This window comes from Nothoprocta perdicaria, unplaced genomic scaffold (assembly GCF_003342845.1).
Source record: "Nothoprocta perdicaria isolate Ctin4 unplaced genomic scaffold, notPer1 scaffold_6, whole genome shotgun sequence".
In the NCBI taxonomy this organism is placed as follows: Eukaryota; Metazoa; Chordata; class Aves; order Tinamiformes; family Tinamidae; genus Nothoprocta; species Nothoprocta perdicaria.
In genome coordinates, this window is record NW_020455865.1 from 4,979,362 (window position 1) to 4,998,352 (window position 18,991).

Here is an 18,991-nt window from a genome sequence, read left to right on the forward strand (position 1 = left end):
GAGGCTCCAAGCTGCCACCAAGTTTGSAGCGCCGTTAACAGCAAGGAATTGGGATCCTCAGCCTTTCACAGATGCCTCTCTCAGTATGTCATGGCTCTTGGCCCTGTGCCAGCTTTTGCCATTCAAAATCTGCTGCACGTGGTCTTTGCGCCCCTACAGCAGCTTGCTGGCATCTGCAATAAAGCAGGCTTTCCCTGTGCTTTCCCTACGTTCCCTGCCATTTTGGGGATATTTGGCAAAAATCTGTCTGTCTTGTGATCAAGATAGGAGTTGATACCRGATAGGCAATGCCTGTATATTAAAAAAAAAAGGATCATATTTACAAGATTTAAGGGGGAACAAATGTCAAAATTCTGTAGTGTAGTAGATCTGTGACCTGAGCGGTGGCAAATTATTTTCATATCGTATCTCCCTGGGTAGCAGAACTCCACAAACAAACCAAAATGTTTTCTGGTAAATTTAAAAGTTACTTTACTCATTAAGCTCCTGAGCATCCAGTTAGTAACACAGATACTGTGTTCTAAGTGTTGTACACCTGTGCAGACCTTTCTTTCCTTCAAATTTAGTAAGCATATGAACACCTAATTTTTAAATCATGAATTTCTAACAAAAATACAGATGTATAGCTCGTGAAGCATATTCGTCAAATTTAATCAGATAAGGTTTGAAACACCAGTCTGCAGTTCAGCACGTGCGTCCTATTCTTTGATGTGCTATTAATTGCCAGCATGATTTTACAAGTTACCTAACCCATGCACTTGAAATGTTCCTTGTTTCACCATGACTATATGCTACAATTTCACTGTATGCAGTAGCACGATGGGGAGTCATCTTCTGTCGGTAAAAACAGTGACTGTGTGTAAAAGCTTTTAGAAATAGATTACACCAAACTATTAGGGAAGCAATTTACTTTTCAGTAGGTCTACAGGAATAGAGATCCGGTGCTTATTTTCCTTTTAGATAGCATCTGCTTATCTGTCCATTTGCTTTTCACACTTGTAAAACCTTGATTATTCTCTGGGGATATTCCCATGTAACAAAAGCCTCAAAGCCTTGGTGACACTAACCTCTAGATSAGGACAGCAACCTCATTCTAAAGCAGACAACAGTCAAGACTGACTTCAAAACTAAACTATACAGGAGTCACTGGGAAGACACATTTAGAAATCAGTTAATCTCTTCTCCCATATCAAAACCAAAGAGGAACAGAAGTATTTCTTCAAAACATTGGAAACAGTAGATTATTTAAAAAAAGCTCTAAGGCAGGAGATAATGTGAGAAAGTTATTAGTGTTCAGCAGTTTGCCCTGAAAATCAAAACAACTGTGACACAGAGATTTTAAGCAATATGACCCCAGGTTATCCTGAACAAGTGCTTTATGGATGTTTAATCTGCCACCCATAAATACATAAAATGCATTGGGTTGGTGATGATAGTGGTGGTTTTAGAAGTGACTTGCATCATATTTGTAGGTTGTTTCAAAGGCAAATCATTTTGACACTTAGCTCTCCATGCATTTCTGTGTCATTTTCTCCCTATTTTATTTTTTGTGCAAGTCTCCTATCAATGACTGTAGCAACGACTCTACCTATTTTGCAATCTGCAGCTAGCCAAAATTTTGGCTTGTGCTTCAATGATGCTGTGAACTGACTTCAAGACTGCTAGTGGGCATAAACCATACTGCCTACTCGAGCAAATTCAAAGGCAATACAGCTAAGTTCTCCTGCCTCCTCCGAATCAAATTTGGTGTACCACGCGATATGATARCATGAAGGTTTGGAGAGAACGATGAGGGAAACAGAACTGGGTATTGCTGGTTATTCCAATGGGGAAGAGCATTGGTGTTGGAGTGAAATGCTTCTTTGATGCAACCCCTTTGTGTTGTTCAGAGAGGGCTATTTTKGGGGGGGGGGGGTGGATACAGAAGTAGGGAGTTATAAATGGAAATATGTAAGAAGCTCTGTTCTTCTGAACAGTAGAAGCATCAATCAGAAAAAGCACTCTCTTTGTTCCCATTTTTCAAGCCACTTGCTGCCACTGTGAGCCCCCAGGAGCTCCTTCTCATGGCCAGACACACCAGTCTGGTTTGTACTATGCATGTTTTCTTGCTCTTTACTTGCATCCATTTGAGATGAGGGGAAGGTGTTCCAGAGGAAGGCTCAGGCACGTCACTCTACACCATGGGTAGAACCTGCAGTTTTGGTTATCTGGAACCACAACAGAACTCAGCCATTTAATTTATCTGAAATATAGGCCAGCTCAGAATTGTTGTTAGTATGCAGACTGTATGCAAATCCCTGCTTGTAATATTTACTCTGTTACCTAACAGTAATATTCCTCGGCAGTTCTTAATCACACCAGTTAAGCTAAKGATGACTGCAGATGATCCATTTGTAGATGATAAATATTTCTTTTAAGGACTAAGAACTTAAAAACACTCTGCTGTCACGTTCAAATACTTAGTACCAGTTATTCAACCTGAAGAAAACTGAGATTTTTAAAAAGCCCTCTACCTCCTGCACTTATTATTTGTAATAAAAGAACCCTTCGAACAAAGCTCATTTTACATATTTTTAACAGGTTGTTGAATTTGAATAGGAAATATATTTCCTGTTCATTAAGGGACAAATCATTGTCACTGTTCATTAAGGGACAAATCATTGTCACTGTTTGCATCTTCAAGCACAACAATCTGCTGAACTTTTTTTTTTAAATAAGCATTTATCAGAATGGGATTTCAGCAGTAACAGAAACAGAGCATTGCTTTATGATACATCAGTTTAGTTTCTGAATGAATATACAGTGCGGTGGAGCCTCAAGTATTTTCTCCAGACAGGGAACAGTAGTCTGCTGTGATAAAAGTAAGGTGGGACTAAACCTACAGCACTAGAAACATGCTTGAAAATCTAAACGAGAGTTAATGCAGCTGTAGCCTTTGATGCATTTTACTTGTGTTAAAAATAGACAGAAAAAGAGAGCAAAGGAAACTTAGTCTCCCAGCTTTTTAACACATACCCTGGTCTTTGAACTGAAGAAAACCATAAGCCACACCAGAAAGCAAGGACATCAGAAAGCCCCTCTGCACTGGACTGAGACTTCTCCCATCCCACTTTTCCGTATGGCAGTCATAAGAACAAATAAACAGAGATGCCAAGATCCTGCAAGGGGACAAGACTGCGGAAGGCCAACATCTCCTCRCTAAAGAGTGGCCTCCTGTCACCACTATCCAGCCTTTCACTTGCACCAGCTGCGCCCCAGCATGAGAGACCTAATTACAACATTAACCCCTCTGCTCACTGGGGCAAAAGTGGTCCATGGGGCCCTACGGGCATTYGTGCCACCTCCCTGGGCCTCTGTGTGCTTGTGACACCAGGGACCCTGCAGGCTTTCGTGCGGYCTCGTCGGGACTCTGTCTGCACGTGGCCCCTAGACCCTCTGGGCATTTGTGTGGCCTCCGTGCACGTGACCYTGGGGGCTCTGCGGGGTTTGATGTGGCCTCCCCGAGCCTTCGTGCCCGCATGGCTCCAGGGATCCTCTGGGCTCTAGGGATCCTCTATGGGCCTCCATGCGCACGTGGCCACAGGGGCTCCCCAGGATTTCATGCGGCCTCCACGGGCCATCGTATGCATGTGGACTGGGGRTCCCTCCRAGCATTTGTGAAGTCTTGCYGGGCTTCCGTACACACATGGCCCTAGGAGCCCTGTGGGCTTCCATGCTTCCTGCCCTGGACCACTGTGACCAGGTGGTCCTGGGATCCCTCCGAGGTTTYGTGTGGAATTTCTGGGCTGCTGTGCACATATCGCACCTTGGACCTTCTGGGTTTTGTGCGGCCTCCCCAGGCCTCCGTGCRCACGTGGCCCCGGGGAACCYCTGGGTTTTGTACAGGCTTGAGAGTCCTCCTTGTGCACGTTGATTCGGGGTCCCTGCTCGAATTTGTGCAGCCTCCGCAGCCCTCCGTAAACAGCTAGCCCAAGGGTCCTGCGACCTTTTGTGTGGCCTCCCCAGGCATCTGTGTGAATGTGGCTGCTGGGGCCCTGTGGCATTACATGCGGCCTCCCGGGGCCTCCGTGCACATGTGGCTCCGGGGGCCCTGTGGCCTTTTGTGCGACCTCCTTGGACCTCCGTGCACATGTGGCCCCAGGAGTCCTGCRGCCTTTTGTGTGGCCTCCCCGGGCCTCCATGGGCAMGTGGCCACAGGGGCCCTGCGGCTTTTCACGCAGCCTTTCCCTGGACCTGCATGCGCACACGGCTCTGGGGGCCCTGCAGCCTTTTGTGGGGWCTCCCAGCACACCTAAAGCCTCTGGGCTTTCGTGTGGCCTCCCTGGCCCTCTGTGCGCACGTGGCCCCTGCGGCCTTTCGTGTGCCCCCCCCCCCCAGGCCTCCATGCACACGTGGCCCCAGGGGCCTGCAGCCTTTYGTGGGGTCTCCCTGCACACCTAATCCCAGGGTCTCTCCGGGCTTTCGTGCAGCTTCCACRGGCCTCTGTGCACACGTGGCCCCATGGGCCCTCCAGGCTTTCATGCGGCCTTCCCTCYTTATTATGTCAGGGCTGTATTTAGCCCTCGCGTTCATCACTGGGTGGCTCCAACAGTGCTACCATCTGAACAGACTTTTAAGTACATTTAAGTGCACAGAGCAGTAGAAGCCACTGCCAACCAGCATATTTCAGCACACAGGAGCAGTAATACCCTCATCTCCTCATGCCCATGTCCCAAATCGAACGTTGGGGCCGTTGAGCCGCCCATATTCMAGGGAAGAGCCTCTTTTCCCTGCTCATCTCCTCAGAGGTGCAGGGCCGAGCTGCTGCCACCGCACGGGACTGCAGCCTGTCAGGCTCAGGGGCCGAACAACAGCACTCCAAATGGCGCGACTGCTTCCTCAGAGGGACCGCCGCGCGGCTCCGCCTACGCTGAGGGCCGGGCGGCCTCCCGGGACTAAGAGTCGCCGGGGAGGCTGCACCGCCGGCCTAGCAAAGATGGCGGCGCTRCCTCGGCGCAGCCAGACCCTTCCAGAGCCCGCGCGCCCTTCACCAACATGGCCCCCACGTTACCGCCAGCGCCTCGTCGCTCGGGGGTGACGTCATCCCGCGGCGCCTCCCCGCGTTGCTACGGGAACGGGCGGCTGCAGCCGCGCCGTTGGAGCCGCCGTGGCCGCCATGTTCGCGGACGGCGCGGCGGGCAGCGCCGACGTGGGCTCGCTCTGGAGACGCGCCCGGAGCGCGCGCCGCGAAGCGGTGAGAGGGCCCCGCGCCCGCCCCGCCCTTCTTGTAGCGCCGCTTCCTTCCCTCCCCCGCGGCGGGCCCGGACCGGGACCTCCCTCCACCCGCCCCCCCGCCGCTCTGCGGGTCCCGCCGGTGCAGCCCCTTCCTGCCCCGTGCCCGTTGTCGCTGCTGGGCCCGCGCTGCCTTTCTCCTTCACGCCCTCCGCCCCAACTGCTGCGGCCTCTGAGCCTCCAGCCTGGCGATGTGACGGCCACAAGTCTCAACCAGCACCCAGGCAGTTACACCCGCCCTGCCCGCCAGCCTCAGATGCCCAAATACACTGCGACATCCCTGCCAAGTGGCAGAACAGCGTCTCGGGCACCCCTTTCCTTTCCTTTGGGATTATAGAGCCSCTGTCTCCTCTTGCTAGAAGAGCTGCCAGACGGGGCCCATTGCGAGCGCAGAAGCGGCCGTGCAGACGGGCACGAAGCGGGAGGCCGGGGTGCAGACGGAGCAGGGCGCAGGGCCCGCCCAGGGCCCCCAGCACGAAGGGCCCACGGACACCGCTCGCCTGCTGTCCTTCCTTCGGAGAGTGGAGGACGCAGTTGTCAAGGAGCTCAGTAAGAACTGCAGGAGCCATGCCTTCGATGGCTTCGAAGTGAACTGGACACATCAGAATGAAACAGTAAGTCGACAGAACTGAGGTCCGTGTTGTCCACCCAGCAGGGCAGGCTCCAGCGGCTCTGACACATTAGCTGTGTTTCTTACTACTGGGATTATTCTTGCCAGATTTTAGTAGTTAGAAATTACTAGTCTTTTTTTTTTTTTTTTTTCCTCCATCTTTTTCCTTTGCTTGCAACGTGACTTTGCGTGGTAAAAGTGCTCTTGCCATCGGTGAGTGCAGTGCCGCAGCCTGGTGGGCAGGAAGCCTCCCGTTGGGACAGACTCTCTGCAGGTTCAGTAGCCCCTTCCAGGCGTGCCAGCTTCATGGTTGTCTAGGAACGGTTGACGTCAGTGATTTGGCAGCTCCTCCTGTTTGGCTTCTATTTGTTTAGAGCTCGATGTTCAAGAGTGGAGGCAAATTGTATCTGTCTGTGCATATCGGTGCAGTCATTTTCAAACTGTTGCTTGTTAAGCTCAGCCGGTGCAACAGGCTGCCCTAAGTCCCTAYAGCCCTTTCGGTGTTGCAGCCCCCAAAATGTGCCATCTGTGAGTGGCAACAGTGGAAGGATGGCTGCTCTGCTAGGGTCATGTGGAGATCATTTCTCCCTTTGGGAATTAAGCTTCCTTTTCACTTATATATCTATGTGCTTCATAGGCTTCTGACCCCAGGATCACGTGCAGAAGCAAAAGAGAGCACCTCTGCCTGTGTCCCGAGTGATTCAGTGCTGGGGTTTGATCTCTCCTAGGTGTTGTGCTTGCATACGTTGTCATACTCAGAGGCTCAGCAGCGAAAACTGCAGGTCACCGGTGTCTCGTGGAACGCAACGGGCGCAGTCGTCGCGTGTTCGTACGGCCGGTGAGTACCTGAGTGGATTGAGCGCGACTGGGTGTTGCTGAAAACGTGATGTTTTCAGGCTGACCTGCATTTTAGATATGTTCACCTTGTCTAYAGAGATTGACTAGAAACAGAGAATACCTTATTCTTGCTGAAAAAATCTAATCTCTAGTCAAAAGACCCAAGTCTCAGGGCAACCTTAAATTTCCATTATTATTATTATTTAGAAAATGGATGCATACATGCAACACTGTTTTGTTTCTGGGTAGACTCTGTTTGGAAATGAAATATAAAGAGCAGATGCCCTTGCAAATATATGTGGATGAGGTTTGGAAGTACATGCTTATCTTCTTTGAAGATCTTATTGTTTTAATGTGGTCTCTTAGCACGTTAGATGCACCTGGCATCTTTTCACACATGCACCTGATGCAATGGACATGTGCTAACAATTAGTTAAGAAGAGCTAGGCCAGCCCTAAAATGAGGGTTGGGCAAAGCATTTACCCAGTGCAAAAGGCATGTGTCTTTACGTGCATCTCTTTTCTGTGCCCTCCATTGCCCTTAATCTTCTTTTCTTCTGCTRCTGTTTTCTTAGACTAAAAGTCCTGCAAAAAGAGAATTTGTGAGTGAATATGTAGGGAAGAGTAAAACAAGGCAAACGTGTGCTTTTTGCCCCTTCTGCTCTCCCAACTACAATTATTTTCAGCTTATAACGTGTCTCTCGGGAGGCTTGCCTTCAGTGAGCAGGGTGAAGTCTCTGAACCTGTGTCTGCTTTTGGAATCTGCCAAGTTCTTTAATGGAGCACTTCACAAATCAGCWACTCACTGCATGAGGATCTGCTCTTATTTGTTATCTCAAGCACTGCCTAAATACAAGAATTAGGAGCAGTAGATAAAGGCAGTAGAGGTCAGGCTCAAAAGGGCTGCTTTTGTCCTGGCCACTCGCTGGTCTGTGGATGTCCATCCTTCACATCATTTCCTTGCCCCAAGACAAGTGTCATTGTGGTGCTAATGACAGAGTACACCGTGGTCCTGCACGTAGGTCCTCTGCACCAGTGCCCTCACTTGTCTGAACATCTCTTCAGATGCTCTAGCTCCAAGGACCTTTTTGTTTGGGAAACCTTTAGCTTTAGAAAAAGGGAAGTGCCACAGATATTCACTGGGATCTGGACAGGTAAATGTGCAGGTGTCCTGTCACTTCTGCTTGAGGCAGATGGCTTGTAGTAGTCGATATGTTGGATGTGTTCTGTCCCTTGTCAAAAGAGGGTTACATTTTGATAACGCAATGAATGAAACAGCTATGAATAACCAAGCAAACAGAGTGGCAGGTGTCTTTTAGAATCTCCAAATACAAAGATTCATGAGAGCCACTTATTTGTGACAAACAAGTACTGAAATTTGTAGCACTGGAGTGTGGAGCGTGATTCGTGTGCAGTAACCACCCTCAACTGGTGCCTGGAAAAGAGGTTCCATGTTCCTCTGCAGGCATCCAGGTTTCAGATCATGCTGCTTCACTCGGGCCATGAGCCTCAGTAAGTTCTCAGCTGTGATCAGGCCTCTAGGCAAGACATCTCCTCTCCATGTGTGTTCAGATTCTGCTCTGAGATCTTTGGTCTCTTTGGTTTTGGTTCTTGAATATTCATAGCAACTTTCTGTAATGTGCCTCTTAGATAACTTCCCATAACTTCAACAGTTACTAGATCCTGGAACAGTGAATCATGGCTGAGATTTACTTACAGGCACTGAGCCTGGACTGTAAGGACTGTAAGGACTGTAAGGACTGTAAGGACTGTAAGTAAGGCACTGACATGGACTGTAGATTCACTAGAGTGAAAAGCAAGTTTCATCACCTTGTCATCTCTTGACCTCAGTTTTCTTTTTATCTGCAAAATAGCCCAGGCTTCACTGCTGAATGGAACGTGGCAGAGCTCCTGGCAGTGACCCTGAGATGAGATGTAGCCTTCTCTCCTGCAGGTTGGATGATGGGGACTGGAGCACAGAAAAATCCTACGTTTGTACGTGGAACCTGGACAGAAGAGGGTTGAATCCACAACGCCCTGACCTGGTGGTGGATGTTCCCAGCTCGGTCATRTGCCTGGCTTTCCATCCCTCCCAGCCCTCACTGCTTGCTGGTGGGTTGCTTTTGCCTTAGCTCTTATTTGAAATGTTTCCGTCTTTCCTGGAAGTTGTATCTTTCAGCTCAACCTAAAATTTCTTGTAAAAATGGAGGACTTGTAAAAATGGCATGGCAAGCCTAAGCACCAGGAAATATCATCCACAGTTACTGCCCATTGCACTAATGTAGCAGTTACACACTGCTAGAGCTTATGTTTCATTGGCACTTTTGTCCTTTTTAGGTGGTCTTTTCAGTGGAGAAGTAGTGGTGTGGGACACCAGCAGAACAGAAGACCCCCTGATCTTGAGGACGGGCATGACGGATGATACACACACGGATCCTGTCTATCAGGTAACAGAATATCTGCAGCACACAGTGCTGGGGAAGGACAGAGCTACTCTTGCTGCTTCATTCCTTCAGTTCTTGCACAAATTACTGATGCTTCTCCTGAAGCTCGCAGGTCGGCTGCTGTATTTCAGCAGTTTGGGTCTCTCTTGATTGGCTCAGTTGGCTATTTTTGCCCCAGATCTAAAGGGGCAGCTATGGCACTGAACCAGTATTGGCTGAATTGGACACTTGACCTGTGAAAAATAACTTCTCGCTATTCAGGATAAATGAGGAGTGGGTTTGTTTCCATGCTGTAACTGTTCAGTGCTGTAGAAAAATCAACACTATTTGCAGTCTTTTAAAAATACAAGTAGCAAATTAGGACTGATCCTTAGTAGGAACTTAAGCTACACAAAAGGTCACTATTTGTTCTTGCAGTCTGACTTCAGAGTCTGACTTGAACCTTCAGAGCTCCCCACTTAAACCTGAGAGAAGCTGCTGATTCTTTCCTGTCAGCTAAAGTTATATTCTCATTTTCAGGAGCACTTGTTACTTCCCGGTCTGCTCTCCTGCTGCAGACTGCTGGCGTTGATTCCAACTGCCCTAGGAGCTTAAGAAGGAGGTAGTTTGCTTAGAACTTGAAGGTCAAAATTTGCCAATGATTAGTCTGAATTAAGGGGTTCATTAAAAAAAAAAAAAAAAAGCAGGGCGTTTTGACCCTTTTTGGGACTAAGATGTTCAAGTGCCTCAGAGAAGCTGGTTTGATACCAAGATTACCAGCCAGCCCCTGGGCTGTCTTGTTGGGACAGCGGCGACAGGTTGCTGAGCACACATCACAATCCTGTGTGTCCCCCTCCTCCCAAACTCGCTGTGTTTGGAGCAGGTTAACTGGTTACCAGACGGGAAGCACAGGAACCACTTCCACCTTTTGAGTGCATCCACAGATGGAAAGGTCCTGGTGTGGCGAGAGGAGCGAGACAGCCGGCTGGTCTTGGCCGAGGGATTCGCCCTGGTGGCTCAGCAGATCCCGCGCAGCATTCGGCTCAAGAAGGTGAGCTCGGCCCCTCAAACAAGGCTGATTCAACAAGAAAACACCCTGTAATTCTGGCTTCCAGTGGCAGAGCCTGCGTTTCACAGGAGAAGGGCAATGTAAAGGCCTTCTGACCAGCCACGTTGACCCTTGATCAAGTCCCATGTGCCGTGTGCTGAAACCACTTCTAGAAAGGGTGGTGGCAGTCACTTCTAAAGCAGAGCTGCTAGGATGGAAAACTTGCTTGTAATAATAATTCACACAAGTGCCCTTGTTGGAGGATGCTGTAGCAGGTCTGGAGGCTGACCAGTGCTGCACGTACCAGAGCTGGTGCAAGTTGTGCAGCAAAACACAGCACCCAGCCTGTCTGGTTCCAACACCGGGACTGACGGGTGCTCCACTGGAGACTGCAGCTTGGGTGTTTCTCTTGCAGCTCGTGTGGGGAGAGACGGCTGTGGGCGTCACTTCGCTCTCCTTCTCGCACTTTGACCCGCGWGTGTTCGTTGTCGGCACGGAAGGCGGCTTTGCCCTGAAGTGCTCCACGGCAGCCGGGACTGAGGCTCTGCGGCAGCCGGGCAGCTCCGTGCCCCTCAGGGCCCCGGCAGAACTCGCCTTCTCCCCGCACGGCGGCCCTGTCTACTCCGTGAGCTGCTCACCCTTCCACAGGCAAGTGCTGTAAAAGCACCGGGCGCTGGCTGTAAACACCCCTTTTTCAAGTGACCTGGGGGGTACARGCTCCAAAAAGGGGTCTCCCAGCATCCTGAATTCAACAAAGCAACTTCTTATGGCAGCAGAAATGGTTATTTGGCTGGGGCAGGGGCAGCCCCGCCTGGGCCCCAAGGGCCCAGCACCCAAGTAACACCAAATACCAGCTCCACTCAAGTCTATGTAGACCATAGCACTTTCCTTTAAGATTCTCCAACTTGTGTTAATACCAAAGAGCAATCTAAAGTCAAGGGGAAGATACCGAAGAACAGTAGAGTATTTTATCAGCACAGAGGTGATGCACCCCTCATAGAGCTTACTCATAGCTACCCAAGTTTAATTGAGAAATCTGTAGCTGCAGTTCACTCACTACCCATTGAAGAGGCTTCAAGCCACGCTGAGGGCCCACGTTTGCATGYGATTTGCATTACACAGGCACAGCTAACAAGGACTCGCTCTACATCAGCAGTTCCCAGGCATCCCTGGCCCACAAACCCCCATCAGTACTCAGTAGACAACACAAGCCCTGATTAAACTTAATTGAAGGCACTAACAAAGCTCTGCTTCTGCAGAGCAGCTGTAGGCCAGGGCCSAGGGCACAGCTTGGGAATTGCTGCCTAAGACACATTTCAAAAATAGAAATGTGGGCCCAGGTCCTCCTTGTGTATTTTATTTTATACTACAGCCTATGAAATGCTTCGTTTTTCCAGGAATCTCTTTCTGAGCTGCGGGACTGACGGACACGTTCACTTACATTCCATGCTGCAGGCACAGCCTCTCGTTTCTGTTCAGTTATCAAAAAAATACCTCTTCTGCGTACRCTGGTCTCCAGTGCGACCACTGGTCTTCGCAGCAGCTTCTGGGGAAGGCAAGTAGCTGTGAGGTACCTGTCCTTAGAGAGAAAGTTAAAGTTTTGTGCTATTTTTTAAGGAACACAAGTCAATTACTGTGATTAGCATTTCCCTCTGAGAACAATCCCCACTGTTGGCACCACACCCTTAGTACACTGGGGTCATTCCCAGCTCCCTAGTTATGTCTGTTTTCATCACACCTTTATTGCTGGGGCCAGAACAGTTCCCGTGTAGGTGTTTGGATGTAGCRTGGCAAGATTACTGTAGCTAATACTTACTTCCAGCTTGCTTGTTCCTTGGCATTTATTTCTACTACTGTTTTGAGCGTGACTGCCCCAAATATATTTGGGTTAAGGGCTGGATATTTCACAGAGCTGAAACTAGCCTGCAAAAACTCTGCCAGTGGAATGAGGTCTRCACTGTCTTGGTCTGATCGCAAATGTCAGTCTAGACACTGTCAGAGAGAAAGGGAAACAGCTCAAAGCCAGCTACCRGTGCCACCCTAAGGCTTTTCTAATCTACTGTTGTTAAATACAACACTAGTACAACTAGTACAATACCCGTACACTGTAGAGGTGTACATGATAGGGTGTTACACCGGAGAGGTGTACATGATATGTATTTGTTTTAAAGGAGAGGTGCAGCTGTTTGACTTTGAGAAGAGCACCCAGAAGGCTGCAGTTTCCATGAAGCAGAGCCCAGGAGAGAGCCCCGTCTACTGTCTGGAATTCAACGTCAAGCAGCCTCAGCTCTTGGCAGCAGGAGATGCCACCGGTGCAGTCAAGGTGTGGCAGCTCAGCTCTGACTTTACTGAGCAGGGACCCAGGGAAATGAAGCACCTGGAGCAGCTGGCAAGCGAGGTCACAGACTGAAAGAGCAACGTAACCAGATGCTGGAAACCTCTTCCCTTCTCCAAAAAAGCTGCCCTTTACCTCATCCAGAGAGCCTACCTGTAAAACATACCTATTTTTGACAGCAGGAGTTTCATTCAAATAACAGTTGAATTTGTATTTAACCATTAAACACAAGATGATATATTTGGACCAATAACTTTTATTGAAGCACACTGCAATATGTTCATTTTCCCTAAGAGAGTTTAAGCTAAGCTGTTTAGGTTACATCATAAAGTAACATTGATTATTGTAGAGCACAAAGAGAGAGACGCATGCAGAGCTATAGTCGGCAAACGTGAGCGTGTTCTTTGTATCTTTTGGTAGTAGTGTTTTGTATCAATTCACAAAAAGTGAACGTGTAAATTCTATGTAGTCGAAGGAGGAAGGCAGTTCTCTGCCCTTGCCATCCATGTAGGGCTTCATGTGAGAAATGCAGTAATCKGCTTGTTCCCGGGTCAGGTTCTGAAAGACAAAGACAGCGCTGAGCTGGAGACAGGTACTTTGTGGCTGGAGCATTTCCAGGCTGCCCTCCCTTTCCTCRAGGCAGCTCGGAGCAGGAGCTGCAGCACCAGAGCAGCACCGGCACAGAACCCTTCTGGCTGCTGGCTTGTGCTGTTCAGGTAAAGGCTGGAAGGGTTGGCCCGAGCCTTCCCACCAAAGAGAAGATGGACCAGGTAACCCACATGAGGAAGGAGAAGCACCTCTATTTCTTTGCCAGCTCGTGGGCTTCAAACAGGAAAAACTTGCTGCTGTGGCAGGGAAATGAGGGAGGAGGTGTTCATCCTGTCTGAACTTTAGTGCTTAAGTTCCTCCTTTGAATCACTGCCTCRAGAAAGGGGTGCCTCTAGTCCCCCAAAGGAAAGTAAAAGTTTCTGAGGACAGGGACTGCAAACACACTCCCCTCCCAGGCCTCTGAGTAGTCTTTTTAAAAACAAAAAAATCCCCACCACTTTAACCCAACTAGTTATTTGTCAGTTGAAGCTTTTCCTCGTCTTAAGCCAAGAAGGGCAGGGTCTCTACCATCACTTCTCCCTTGGTTGCAGAAGACACCTCTGCACATTCTGAGCTGACTCAACTACAGCACTGGACTTTGCAAGCAGAATTTGTGCCCAGAAGGCAGCCAACTGCCCTCGCTCGTGGCCACCGTCCATACTCACTTGGTAGAGTTCCTCCTTGGTCACATAGGGCTTCCCCTCTGAACTGAGGGCTCGGAAAGCGCTCTCGATCTCCTCGCTGGACTTCACGTTCTCAGTTTCCCTGCTGATCATAAACGCCATGTACTCCTGCAGCGAGACGTGTCCATCCCTGCCGGTGAAGCAAAGGGCATGTGAGCGCTGCCATCCAGTAACACCCAGCACAAAACACTTGCAGACCTAACCACTTAGGAGCATATTTAGCTGTGCTGGAAGCAGTGAAAAGTCTAAGAGAGGAGACTTATCATCAGCTCCATTTCCTAAATTAAATTTCTCTTTCACAAATGTCAGTCTTACCTTTGGGGACCCTTTTACAGAAACTGGTACGAAAAACACCACAGTGATACCAAGCCGCCCAAAACAGACAAAAATCAATAGAAACATTCTGCAATAGAAAAATAAAACCTCTCCACCCACATACCGATTGGGATCTACGGTGTCAAGAATAGACTCAAACTCCGGGTCCGGCTCTCCTTCCTCAACCATAGGGAGGTCGTATCCGAGAGAGCGCAAGCAAGACTTAAACTCCTGGTGATTAAGGCGTCCAGATTTATCCTTATCAAAGTGCCTGAAAACAAAAACTTGTGTTTTAAGTGTCAAATCTTTGTAGTACCTGTGTAGCTTTGTCAGAGAGCTGAAAATTGGATCAGATTATAACCACCGTTCCCACATACGTAAAACATAAGCACGACTTCTTTACATTGATTCACAAGCAGCAAAAAGCAGCTGTACCCCCCAGCTGGAGTGCCTGGACATTGATGGTTCCTGCACCCTTGTGCCCACAACTGAGCGCGCGGAGCAGAGCTTCCAGGGGGGCTGCACCAGCCAGCAGCAAGGGCAGCTGGAGGCTCTTGCCATCTGGCAGAGATCAGAGCAGCTCAGCACAACCTTAAGCAGCAAGAAAAGGAGCTACAAAGAGATCAGTCAGATAATCCTAACTGCGAATGGGGCCATCCGCGTGCCAGAGGTGTCTCAAGCCCGCTCTGGCTTTCCCTGCGACTCACTTGAACATCATGCTGAACTCCTTCAGGGCCTCCTCGGTGACTCCAGTTGTGTTTCTGAAAGGGAAGAGGCAAAACTAGTGAGCAGGTCCTAGCCCCACAACTGCACTGGTGTCGGTCTGCCCCAAGCTAGACATCTGCATTACAAGGTGAGAACAAGTGGTCAGACAACATCATCACTCACAGCTCAACAGAATCACCCGTTGCTTTCCACAATAACATCAGTGGTAATCACCAACAGAACTACCCCTAACTCCCAATGCGCCCCTTGGAAGAGGGCTGGCAGATGCTCTCTGATACACCAGCACAGACCATGAAGATGGTTTTTTTTGAGACACACGTATGTGTYATCTTGCCCCCCAGTGCCAGTGCTGGACACACTTTACACCACAGGGCGGGTGGGCAGTACCGGGCTTGGATCTGCTGCTCCAGGTTGTGCTGCATTCTCATGCCCAGCTGGTCCAGCTGGTCCCACTGCTGCGCCAGCCCCACGGTGCTGTGCTCGGTGTATTTGTTGTCCAAGATAAGTGCCTCTTCCATGGCTGCTCCAAGGTCCTCGATCTTTTTCAGCTGGCTCCTCATAGCTCGAATCTCCTGGTGCTTGCGCTGTTTATTAGGAGAGCAACAGGACGTTATCAAGGAACACAAACCAGAACGCATGGGCTCTTTTGTATTACACTATTCTTTTTGTCTGCTGGGATTACAAATTCACACATAGTTGCTGGGATCTGGAAAACAGTACTCTAAATATCATCTTCATTGTGTTAATTGGAAACCAACAGGATCTGAAATGAGTTCTTGAGGCAAAAATAAATTCTATTAGGAAAATATCTGAAAATACTGTATCCTTTYTGCTCTACACCATCATTTAGAAAAGAAGAAGAAAAAGAAAAGCACTTTAGAGTGCTATTTAATGTCTCGAGATACAAGCAGACATCTGATATGTACACAGATAATCCCAATGACCTCTGGTATTCAAAAACATATAAAATCATTTTGGATTTTTACTATATAATTACATATATTTCCTTCCGCCCTGCATGGTCTCAAGTAGCTCTTGGGAAAAGCATTTAACCCTAGGTGAGCACTACTTACCTTGGTAGCTTCCAGCTGCGATTCCAGCGTTCCCGACTCCTCCACCATACAGGATCTAAACACAAGGTCACAGTRAGAGCGAGCTCTTCTGCCGCCCAAAACACGTGGGGCTCGAAATTAACAGTCCTTCTTACTGCAGTAAAATTCTCCTGTGCGGATTTTAACGCTGGTTTTGTTTTGATTCTGACTCATCTTAAGTAAGGCGGCCATACGTGCATCTTGCATAGGCCTCGTTGCTCTATAGAGTTAATTTCTAGCCCCGTTTGAAAGGCAACACCATCAGTAACCACACTTCATGCCAAATCCAAAGCACCTACTGTATCAGGCCTAATGAAATTAGAAACTTGGTGTAGCCCTACCCCACTCCCCTGTGCTCAACACACACACACGCAAACTACAGGTGATTCGCTGAGATGTATTTGCTGGTGAAATACAAAGGCTCTCAAAGAGAGGGGAAATAGGGAAAAAGATCTCTTGAAAACTCCTGGTTTGGTTCAAATGTGATCCTAATACAGCATAATCACAATGGAAAGCTGGAGACCTGCACCATGCCGCTGTGCTGGTGGATATTTCTTGTTTCTCCCTCCCTGTGTCTCCCATCCTGCGCTCAGAGAAGCGGAGGCAGCAGCACTGACCATGTGGATCCCTCGTTGAGCTGCTGGGCACAGTGGCCCCAACACGAGTGGGTAAAAATCACTGTGATCATGGCCTCCAAGATGCACCTCCAGGGGCTACCTGCAAAAGCCTCTGGATGCTGCTTTTTCCTCCCTTAGATCCTAAGCAACGTTCAGCAGCAGCTTTTAAGAACCTGCATCCTTATTTATGGTGAGAGCTGATACCAAATGCCCTGGGCACAGCATCAAGTGTGGGCGCTGCAGGGATGGGCTGTGCTGCTGCTTTGTGACCCTTGGGGACTCAAATCTGTCTCTAAACCCAGCTTCTCATCCCCACCAAAACCTTTCATCCTCCTAAAGGCTCCTGTCCTTCTTGAGGGGGGTTTCAAGCGCTGAATCACCCTGTAGCAACGAAAATGCATCAAACACCTGGATGTTTCTCAGCCTCGGGGTTAAGGCTCAGGCACAGTTTAAGTAGCTGAAATGCAGGCCCATGGCCCCGGACAGGAGCCTGGGAACCAGCTGTGGAGAGGGACACAAACCTCCAAGCATCTCTAAGCGGTGAGAGTTAGTGGGGAGGAAAGCGAGCCTTGGAATTAAGAGTGCATTTGAAAAACCAAAAGTGAGGTAAGAAAAACAAGGAAAACAAAACCTTCCAGATAGATCATCCCCAACTTCATACTGATAGACACGAATGACACGACGATACGCTATGCTAGTCAAAGGAAAGAAAGCAGGTAAATTCCAAAAAAAGGAAGAAGGAAGGGCGGAGGAAAGCACATGCCCGAACAGAGCCACTGCAATGGAGACACACTCCAAGCCCGCACAGCCTCGTAGCAAACGGTTGCTTAACAGAGACAGAGACCCAAATGCTGGTTGCACAGGCAACTATTTTCAGGTGAGTTACAAGGAAAGGAGGGTCACTAGGCCCCAAGCCCCGCAATTAACTAAATTAATTGGTTTGTTAGAGGCAGCTCTCCCCTCCCCTCAGGAACATGGCGCCGCAGCGGCCTGAGGCGCAGGGACAACCCGGCCTGTCTGGAAGCTCCTCCCCAGCGCGGCCTCCCCACAGCCCAAGGCTAAGCCCGGCCTGTGCCTCTTAGGGCTAAATCTGCATTTTTAATCCATTCACACGGAATTAAGGGCAAACTGCCTCGTGCATCAGTGGCCTTCTGGTAATTTGCTCAACAAAAGCGCTTGGCACGCTGATCTTGAACCCCGACCCCCCCCATCTTGTGGTAAATGGCTCCTTTCTTGAAGCTGGTTCTTGGACACCAGAACTAATCCACGACATGGCTTGACAAAAGAGCAGAGAATTCAGCACCCGTCTGAGGAAAATCTGCCGGGTTCCATTAAAGCGCACAACAAAAATGGGGCAAATTATTTTCATCTGGCAGAAACAGCAGGACACAAGACACAGTGATCGTTACAGAGCGCATCAGAAGCACAGTTATCTGCAAAGAATTCCACCCTTTTATTAGGAAAAGTCTCACTTTACAGGAAAGGCCTTTGCTTCTGCCCTGGCACAGGGTAACTAACACTCAAGCCTCGGCACCAGCCTCACAGTGTTCGTTAATATTTTATATTACAGCTTGTTACAAATCTTTCTGTGTGGCTGATTTTTAGGACAATTTAACTGGAGAGACCCTTCTCAGTGGGCTYGGCAGTCAGAAGCAATTTCTGACTTTATTCTTTCTGCTTTTGGACAAATAATCAGTTTTCATCCTTGTCAAGAATTAGTCCTGCTGCCCAATTGGGACCTTTTGTATTTCTTGGAAGCGCAGGCATCAGACTGTGGGGCCACATAAGGAAATTGTCTGTTGCCATCAAGGTGTAATTTCTTTTTGTGAAGGGAACTCTTATTCCAAAGCACAGTTATGCAGCAAGCTGAAGAGAGGGACAGTTAATATTTGCATTCTACAAAGTTTTAAGACATGTAATTTAAGTAAAATTCTATCCTTGACAAGGTCAATAACCTTGGAGCTTTCTGGGTTCTGAGAATGGCTATAATGGATAGGTTTGTTTCACCAAGCATATCTATGCATGTTGGAAAATCAGTAGTGTCAGCTGTTTCCCAAAGGCAAAGGAGTGCAAATTATATTATGTTCTTCTGTATCTCATCAGATTAAAAGCATTTTCTTATACTCTTCTTTTTCCTGGGGGGTTTGCACAAGTAAGAATTTCCGTGAGTGGGAACCCATTAATGCTTTTTCTTTCCCTACTTCTGACTGAGAAATAACAATGTTCCTATAGATTTCTATTAATTGAACCTACTCCAAAATCTTGTTTCATGTGTCTATGCACTTCAGCTATAGGTTGCTCTTTGCAAATAAAAGGGGGTTCAGTGCAGCTTTCAAAAGCAATGCAATGACAGAAGAAAACAGAGCAGAAAGCAATCACCACATTTTAAAGATATAAAATTCAATACTAACCCATCTAGCAGGTAAGTCCTGTAGAATGTGAAGATCC

The 18,991-nt window shown here is 48.5% G+C and overlaps 2 protein-coding genes across 5 annotated transcripts in view; one reads left to right on the forward strand and one right to left on the reverse strand.

Moving 5' to 3' along the window:
* The first annotated feature begins 5,155 nt into the window (after positions 1 to 5,155).
* On the forward strand, positions 5,156 to 12,751 carry WDR34 (WD repeat domain 34). The gene is made up of 9 exons (XM_026049583.1): positions 5,156 to 5,233; positions 5,631 to 5,885; positions 6,610 to 6,719; positions 8,672 to 8,829; positions 9,055 to 9,164; positions 10,024 to 10,191; positions 10,604 to 10,836; positions 11,586 to 11,743; positions 12,360 to 12,751. Exons 1-9 carry the CDS (start codon positions 5,156 to 5,158, stop codon positions 12,596 to 12,598), a joined length of 1,509 nt encoding a protein of 502 aa, XP_025905368.1. The 3' UTR covers positions 12,599 to 12,751.
* Positions 12,752 to 12,794: 43 nt separating this feature from the next.
* The window catches only part of SPTAN1 (spectrin alpha, non-erythrocytic 1), a 39,100-nt gene continuing 32,903 nt past the window's right edge, over positions 12,795 to 18,991 (reverse strand). For all 4 annotated transcript variants that reach the window (XM_026049431.1, XM_026049430.1, XM_026049429.1 and 1 more), the window contains 7 exons: positions 18,955 to 18,972; positions 15,909 to 15,963; positions 15,223 to 15,419; positions 14,817 to 14,870; positions 14,234 to 14,380; positions 13,777 to 13,924; positions 12,795 to 13,081 (listed from right to left, as the gene is read on the reverse strand). In XM_026049431.1, coding sequence (XP_025905216.1) covers positions 12,956 to 13,081; positions 13,777 to 13,924; positions 14,234 to 14,380; positions 14,817 to 14,870; positions 15,223 to 15,419; positions 15,909 to 15,963; positions 18,955 to 18,972 — 745 coding nt within the window. In that variant the 3' untranslated portion in view covers positions 12,795 to 12,955. The remainder of the gene's footprint in view (positions 13,082 to 13,776; positions 13,925 to 14,233; positions 14,381 to 14,816; positions 14,871 to 15,222; positions 15,420 to 15,908; positions 15,964 to 18,954; positions 18,973 to 18,991) is intronic.